Raw genomic sequence first — 9,032 nt, 5'->3', positions numbered from 1 at the left:
CATTTAATTACTGTAGGTTTGCATAGTATTCTGATTTTGCATTTGACTGATTTTATTCATTTTGAGGAGGACAGAATCTTTTTTTAATAAGTGATGCTCACATTTAGTCTAGAACTACAATCATGTTCACACACGCCTCTGAAATGACTCTCGGTTTCTCTCAACATGAGGACAGGAGACGCGTCAGTCACATACATGGGAAAAAGTAACTAGTAAGATATTTTGTTGTGAATTTTAAAAGTAATGCGTTACTTTACTAGTTACTTGAAAAAGTAATCTGATTACATAACTTAAGTTACTTGTAATGCGTTTCCACCAACACTGTTTACAACAGAAATGAATCAATCAAAAACGTACTTTAGCTGGACAATAACCATATCCATCACTCTCACTCTGTACAGAGGAAAACGTTATCGACATTATCGGAAATGACTAAATGACTAAAAACGCTGTATTATGCAATGCAAGTAATGTGGCGGCCATTTTGTAAATAAAAACTACTCGCCTGCGGACACACGGTCTCAAACGCTCTTGCCTTGCCTTTCACCGTTCAAATTTTAGTTTTTTGAAGTTTACACGAACAAGGTATCGCTTCAAATCTATTTCAATAGTTTCAATCTAGTGTTTTGGGTTTGCGTTCTCCAGTACGCTCTGTTGCCGTGCGGATGAGCGGCCGGAACACGATGAGTTTTGTTTTGGTTGAAAATGGTGTCGTGTAAGCGACCCATAGTAAATAACTAATGATTATTACAACAGAAATGAATCAATCATAAACTAACTTTAGCTGGACAATAACTAGAGCCAATGTACAGCCAAAACAATCTCTCTTCCATTAATTTCCCGTCATCACTGTAAAGCTGCTTTGAAACAATCTATATTGTAAAAGCACTGTATAAATGAAGATGACTTGACCCCCTCAAAGTCTATGGTGGTCCTGGTGTGATGTCAAACCGGACTCGGGTCATCTCTTAAACATCTCTCGTGTTCATCATGGCATGAGTTTCAGCAGCACTGGTCCTCTTTCTACTAGCTTTGCATCTACATGTCAACTCTCTCTCATTAGGGGATCAGTGTGAGACTCATGTCCTCGTTCGTTGAGGGACTTACAGAAGGAATCTTGAGCAGAATAAAGTTGTGAAGAAAGACAGACTCAATGTCAGAAGTCTCCAGCGAGGCCACGGACGCAGCTGAAGCTCTTGTTCACGGGCTCTCCTGGGAGGCATTAGCACTAATTTGAAGTTTAATTTGACGTGACTCCTCGGCTAATCGTGCGAGCTTGAAATTAATTAATCTGACTTGACTTGTGCTAATTTGCGACGGCCACGACGCGGCGTTCCCTTCGGAGGCCGCAAACAAACAGGAGGCGGGCAGGCTGGAGGAGACGTCCGAGGAGACGCAGAGTGGCGGAGACAGGTGGGACACGGGCAGCCCTGGAGAGCGGCTGGCATCAACACTCGGCCCTCCAAACATGACAGCTTCACCATATAATTAACAAATCAGGACGATGTTGCCAATAAGTGAAAATGTCTTTTTTTCCAGCAACATTTGGGTCAGTAGTGCCCCCATGGACGCCTTATATAAACCGGAGGACACGTCTGCAACGCATGGGCTTTTAGAAGGAGAAATTGGAGGACGGTTTTGCTTTCAACGGAGCCATTTAAAGCTTTCTGAGAGTGCACCTCATTTCTCCTCTCCATTAGAAGCCGTTTTCAAGGGCTCTTCTCCCGTTGTCCTCAGAGAACCTTTAAAAATTGATCAGAAACTGAAAGTGCATCCATGTAGGTCTTCACCACAATGAACAGAAGAGAGAATAACAGTATCATCAGTGAACTGTGACCAGAACCCAACGTGAACTGACTCAGGGTCGAGGTCAGGGATGAGGTCAGGACTGGATGCAGAGACATGGGCTTTTATTTGTTATCAAAAATAAACAAAACTACGCGAGGGGGAAAACCAGACCGGAGTCTGGGACTGGGTCCGTTCTTCGGACCTCTCTTAACACATCTGAGATGATTCCACAGATGCCAGATCTTCTGATCGGGATACTGATCTCTGGATAATTTGGTTCTTCAAACGAATCTGATTAAATATCTGGATGAAGTTGTTGACGGCGTGTCCCCCCCCCCCCCGTAGACTGTAGGGATGCGCGGTATACCGGTACTGGGAAAATACCGGTATATATTTTATTTCAAACGGTGCAACATCATGATTTTGCTCATTTCGGTATATGCTGCTGTTCCGAAGTTCACCGCTAGATGGCAGTGCGCTGCCCAAACTGACGTGAAACCGGCAAATGTGGCGCCATAGAGGAACAAAATGAATACAGCAGTTGATTCTCACTCAACACACCCAAAACTAATTAATAAAGAGAGGATTAGATGTAAAATTTGGAATTACTTTGCTTATAAAACTGCTGAAGAACCATCAAACCTCGCCATTCCTGTCTTGTATAAGACATTTAGAGATCGACAGGTGAGTGCATAATTCAAACCATCTAATTAAGTTAGACATTTATTTTCTTTTAACACCCGTCAGCGCACATAAGATCATATTGTTTAAATATCATGAAATCTCCAGCGTTTGTTTAAACCAGTGATGTTTAGATTTCATAATATTTGCACGCATACTATTGCACTATTCACATTCGCGAAAGACATAACCGACTGTGTTTATGTGAACTCCAAACCAAGCGAACTCCAAACCGAGCGAACTCCAAACCGAGCGAACTCCAAACCGAGCGAACTCCAAACCGCGCGAACTCCAAACCGAGCGAACTCCAAACCGCGCGAACTCCAAACCGAGCGAACTCCAAACCGAGCAAACTCCAAACCGAGCAAACTCCAAAGTGAGCGAACTCAAAACCGAGCGAACTCCAAACCGAGCAAACGCCAAACCGAGCGAACTCCAAACCGAGCAAACTCCAAACAGAGCGAACTCCAAACCGAGCGAACTCCAAACCGAGCGAACTCCAAACCGAGCGAACTCCAAACCGAGCGAACTCCAAACCGAGCGAACTCCAAACCGAGCGAACTCCAAACCGAGCGAACGCCAAACCGAGCGAACGCCAAATCGAGCGGACGCCAAACCGAGCGAACTCCAAACCGAGCGAACTCCAAACCGAGCGAACTCCAAACCGAGCGAACGCCAAACCGAGCGAACGCCAAATCGAGCGGACGCCAAACCGAGCGAACTCCAAACCGAGCGAACTCCAAACCGAGCGAACTCCAAACCGAGCGAACGCCAAACCGAGCGAACGCCAAACCGAGCGAACTCCAAACCGAGCGAACTCCAAACCGAGCGAACTCCAAACCGAGCGAACTCCAAACCGAGCGAACTCCAAACCGAGCGAACGCCAAATCGAGCGGACGCCAAACCGAGCGAACTCCAAACTGAGTGAACTCCAAACCGAGCGAACTCCAAACCGAGCGAACTCCAAACCGAGCGAACTCCAAACCGAGCAAACTCCAAACCGAGCGAACTCCAAACCGAGCGAACTCCAAACCGAGCGAACTCCAAACCGAGCGAACACCAAACCGAGCGAACTCCAAACCGAGCGAACACCAAACCGAGCGAACTCCAAACCGAGCGAACACCAAACCGAGCGAACTCCAAACCGAGCGAACGCCAAACCGAGCGAACTCCAAACCGAGCGAACTCCAAACCGAGCGAACGCCAAACCGAGCGAACTCAAAACCGAGCGAACTCCAAACCGAGCGAACTCCAAACCGAGCTAACTCCAAACCGAGCGAACTCCAAACCGAGCGAACTCCAAACCGAGCGAACTCCAAACCGAGCGAACTCCAAACCGAGCGAACTCCAAACCGAGCGAACTCCAAACCGAGTGAACGCCAAACCGAGCGAACTCAAAACCGAGCGAACTCCAAACCGAGCGAACTCCAAACCGAGCAAACTCCAAACCGAGCGAACTCCAAACCGAGCGAACTCCAAACCGAGCGAACTCCAAACCGAGCGAACACCAAACCGAGCGAAATCCAAACCGAGCGAACACCAAACCGAGCGAACTCCAAACCGAGCGAACGCCAAACCGAGCGAACTCCAAACCGAGCGAACTCCAAACCGAGCGAACGCCAAACCGAGCGAACTCAAAACCGAGCGAACTCCAAACCGAGCGAACTCCAAACCGAGCGAACTCCAAACCGAGCGAACTCCAAACCGAGCGAACGCCAAACCGAGCGAACTCAAAACCGAGCGAACTCCAAACCGAGCGAACTCCAAACCGAGCGAACTCCAAACCGAGCGAACTCCAAACCGAGCGAACTCCAAACCGAGCAAACTCCAAACCGAGCGAACTCCAAACCGAGCGAACTCAAAACCGAGCGAACGCCAAACCGAGCGAACTCCAAACCGAGCGAACTCCAAACCGAGCGAACTCCAAACCGAGCGAACGCCAAACCGAGCGAACTCAAAACCGAGCGAACTCCAAACCGAGCGAACTCCAAACCGAGCGAACGCCAAACCGAGCGAACTCGAAACCGAGTGAACTCCAAACCGAGCGAACTTCAAACCGCACTGACACAACGAGACAGAGCCCAAGAGCGGATGCTCATCCCGTTCACTCGCAATAGAAGACACACACACACATACACACACACACGGAGCATGAATCCCGAATCCCTGATCTGAATAATGACTCTATTGTCTTCTGTAGAGCTGCTTTACGGCAGAATTTGAGTTTGTCTCATATTTGATCGTTTTTGATGATATTTGGTAGTTTTTGATGATAACGCACTGAAACACTCCAACACAATATGATTACATATATCTATAGCGCATTCATATTTGTGAAGGGTGGAGGGTGGAGATGTCCGTTTCCCAGGCCGGACGTCCGTTTTGCCCATTACTGTATGTGTGTTTCACAGCGCTGTGACTGAGATGCATGTGTAAAATGTTCACCAGTGGGTGAGCGGTGGAGTGTGTGTGTGTGTGTGTGTGTGTGTGTGTGTGTGTGTGTGTGTGTGTGTGTGTAGAGCTGTCAGAGGAGTCAAAGAACAGACTGATCACAGAGCTGCTGAGCTTTTGAAGTCTCTCAGGGACTGACAGCTCTTCAACCCCATGAGAGCACTAACACACACACACACACACATGCACACATACTCTCTCACACACACACTCATAATGTAACTAAGAATGATGTCATAAAGCAGCATGCAAATGAAAGCACAGCGAGAGAGTAAATACAGGAAATGGCACACACACACACTCTGTTTTACTACATCTTTTCTCCTTCATTTCATCCGCTCCATTAATACATTTTTCAATGCTTTTGTTTCTTTTCACTGGATGTGAAATTCATCCTTTCATAGCAGATGGCGATTGGCTCGTTCATGATAAGGCATTTCAAGTGTATGTTGGTCTTTACAATAAATTATGCTTTTACTTTGTATTGATGTTTTTATCTTTGGGGGGGGAAATATTCATATTAATATTAAATCAAAATGTAAGATTTGAACCGAACCATAAGAATAATTTGAGTCAGATGAAACCTGTAGCTGTAGTCAGAACATTATAGAAACGCCAGCGCTGAGTTAAACGAACACATTCCCTTCTGAGATTAATGAAATTTGGCATAAAAACGGCATTAAAGTAATTGATTTTCTGAAAGCCAGATGTTGGTAAGTGGATGTTATTCACCTACTACTGTTAATGCTTGGCTTATGAATATTAATAGATTTCGTAGGCGGATGTTCCAGGAAAGTTACCTAACACGTCACATCATTAATATTCATGATTTCATAACCAGCCCTCCGCTTTAAAAAACATGTGCTGGAGATCGGGGACAGTTTGCATGATCAAAAACCAAGTGGAAGAGAAAGTAAATAAAACAGTGAGCGAGTTCTTTAATATCAGCTGTGATGAATCATCCGCCCCTATAATCAAACACCTTCATGAGACGTGCATCCTCAGTTTGGGCTGGTTTTCTACACTGGATCTCTTACCAAACAGGCCCAGTTTTAAGGATTTTCATTGATAGAACATGACCTTCTCTGTTAGTGACTGAAGACTTACCGAAGCCGAAGGCTGGAGACGCAGGGATGGGAGACGACTGGACACTGGTGGAGGTGTAGAGACCCGTGACCAGAAGGCCATCGAAGTACGTGCTGGTGGATATCGTCACTACACACACACACACACATAAGAGGAGAGACACGTGTTAGAGATCTGACCACAAACACTTCATCAGATCATCACAATCATCACAATCATCAGAAACCTCACAATCCTCAAAATCATCACAATCATCGCAATCTTCACAATCATCACAATCCTCACAATCCTCACAATCCTCAAAATCATCACAATCATCACAATCCTCAAAATAATCACAATCATCACAATCATCACAATCATCACAATCATCACAATCCTCAAAATAATCACAATCATCACAATCTTCACAATCATCACAATCCTCACAATCCTCAAAATCATCACAATCATCACAATCCTCAAAATAATCACAATCATCACAATCCTCACAATCCTCACAATCCTCACAATAATCACAATCCTCACAATCATCACAATCATCACAATCCTCACAATCCTCACAATCCTCACAATCATCACAAACACTTCATCACAATCTTCACAATCCTCATAATCATCACAATCATCACAATCCTCACAATCATCACAATCCTCACAATCCTCACAATCATCACAATCATCACAATCATCACAATCCTCACAATCATCACAATCATCACAATCATCACAATCCTCACAGTCATCACAATCATCACAATCCTCAAAATCATCACAATCATCACAATCCTCACAATACTCACAATCCTCACAATCATCACAATCCTCACAATCATCATAATCCTCACAATCCTCACAATCCTCACAATCATCACAATCCTCACAGTCATCACAATCATCACAATCCTCAAAATAATCACAATCATCACAGTCATCACAATCATCACAATCATCAAAATCCCAACAATCATCACAATCATCACAATCCTCACAATCATCACAATCCTCACAATCATCACAATCATCACAATCCTCACAATCCTCACAATCATCACAATCATCAAAATCATCACAATCCTCACAATCACAATCCTCACAATCATCACAATCATCACAATCCTCACAATCCTCACAATCACAATCCTCACAATCAGCACAATAATCACAATCCTCACAATCCTCACAATCCTCACAATCCTCAAAATCATCACAATTATCACAATCATCACAATCATCAAAATCCTCACAATCATCACAATCATCACAATCATCAAAATCCTCACAATCATCACAATCATCACAATCCTCACAATCATCACAATCCTCACAATCACAATCCTCACAATCATCACAATCCTCATAATCATCACAATCCTCACAATCACAATCCTCACAATCATCACAATCCTCATAATCATCACAATCCTCACAATCATCACAATCATCACAATCCTCACAATCATCACAATCATCACAATCCTCACAATCACAATCCTCACAATCCTCACAATCACAATCCTCACAATCATCACAATCCTCATAATCATCACAATCCTCACAATCACAATCCTCACAATCATCACAATCCTCACAATCATCACAATCCTCACAATCATCACAATCATCACAATCCTCACAATCATCACAATCATCACAATCATCACAATCCTCACAATCACAATCCTCACAATCTTCACAATCCTCACAATCATCACAATCATCACAATCCTCAAAATCCTCACAATCATAACAATCATCACAATCATCACAATCATCACAATCCTCACAATAATCACAATCCTCACAATCATCAAAATCATCACAATCCTCACAATCACAATCCTCACAATCATCACAATCATCACAATCCTCACAATCACAATCCTCACAATCAGCACAATAATCACAATCATCACAATCCTCACAATCCTCACAATCCTCAAAATCATCACAATTATCACAATCATCACAATCATCAAAATCCTCACAATCATCACAATCATCACAATCATCAAAATCCTCACAATCATCACAATCATCACAATCCTCACAATCATCACAATCCTCACAATCACAATCCTCACAATCATCACAATCCTCATAATCATCACAATCCTCACAATCACAATCCTCAAAATCATCACAATCCTCATAATCATCACAATCCTCACAATCATCACAATCCTCACAATCATCACAATCATCACAATCCTCACAATCATCACAATCATCACAATCATCACAATCCTCACAATCACAATCCTCACAATCTTCACAATCATCACAATCATCACAATCCTCACAATCCTCAAAATCCTCACAATCATCACAATCAAAATCATCACAATCCTCACAATCCTCACAATCCTCACAATCCTCACAATCACAATCCTCACAATCATCACAATCCTCACAATCATCACAATCATCACAATCATCACAATCCTCACAATCATCACAATCATCACAATCCTCACAATCCTCACAATCATCACAATCATCAAAATCCTCACACAATCATCACAATCCTCACAATCATCACAATCCTCACAATCATCACAATCCTCACAATCCTCACAATCATCACAATCATCACAATCCTCACAATCCTCACAATCATCAAAATCCTCACACAATCATCACAATCCTCACAATCATCACAATCCTCACAATCATCACAATTCTCACAATCCTCACAATCCTCACAATCATCACAATCATCACAATCATCAAAATCATCACAATCCTCACAATCACAATCCTCACAATCATCACAATCCTCACAATCTTCACAATCATCACAATCATCACAATCCTCACAATCATCACAATCCTCACAATCATCACAATCCTCACAATCCTCAAAATCATCAAAATCATCACAATCATCACAATCCTCACAATCATCACAATCCTCAAAATCCTCAAAATCCTCACAATCATCACAATCATCACAATCATCACAATCCTCACAATCCTCACAATCCTCACAATCCTCAAAATCCTCACAATCATCACAATCATCA

At 43.3% G+C, this 9,032-nt stretch overlaps 1 protein-coding gene across 6 annotated transcripts in view; it reads right to left on the bottom strand.

Annotated features, from left to right (window-relative positions):
• The window catches only part of reln (reelin), a 191,536-nt gene that overhangs the window by 146,773 nt on the left and 35,731 nt on the right, over positions 1–9,032 (bottom strand). For all 6 annotated transcript variants that reach the window (XR_013817130.1, XR_013817131.1, XM_079824663.1 and 3 more), the window contains exon 2: positions 6,028–6,135. Coding sequence is in view for 4 of the 6 variants with exons in the window: in XM_079824663.1 (XP_079680789.1) it covers positions 6,028–6,135 (108 nt within the window). In the remaining 2 variants the exon portion in view is untranslated. The remainder of the gene's footprint in view (positions 1–6,027; positions 6,136–9,032) is intronic.

This window comes from Gobio gobio (assembly GCF_949357685.1).
Source record: "Gobio gobio genome assembly, chromosome: 9".
NCBI lineage: Eukaryota > Metazoa > Chordata > Actinopteri > Cypriniformes > Gobionidae > Gobio > Gobio gobio.
Note: the sequence above shows the minus strand (reverse complement) of the source record. Positions and strands in the feature narration are given on the sequence as shown.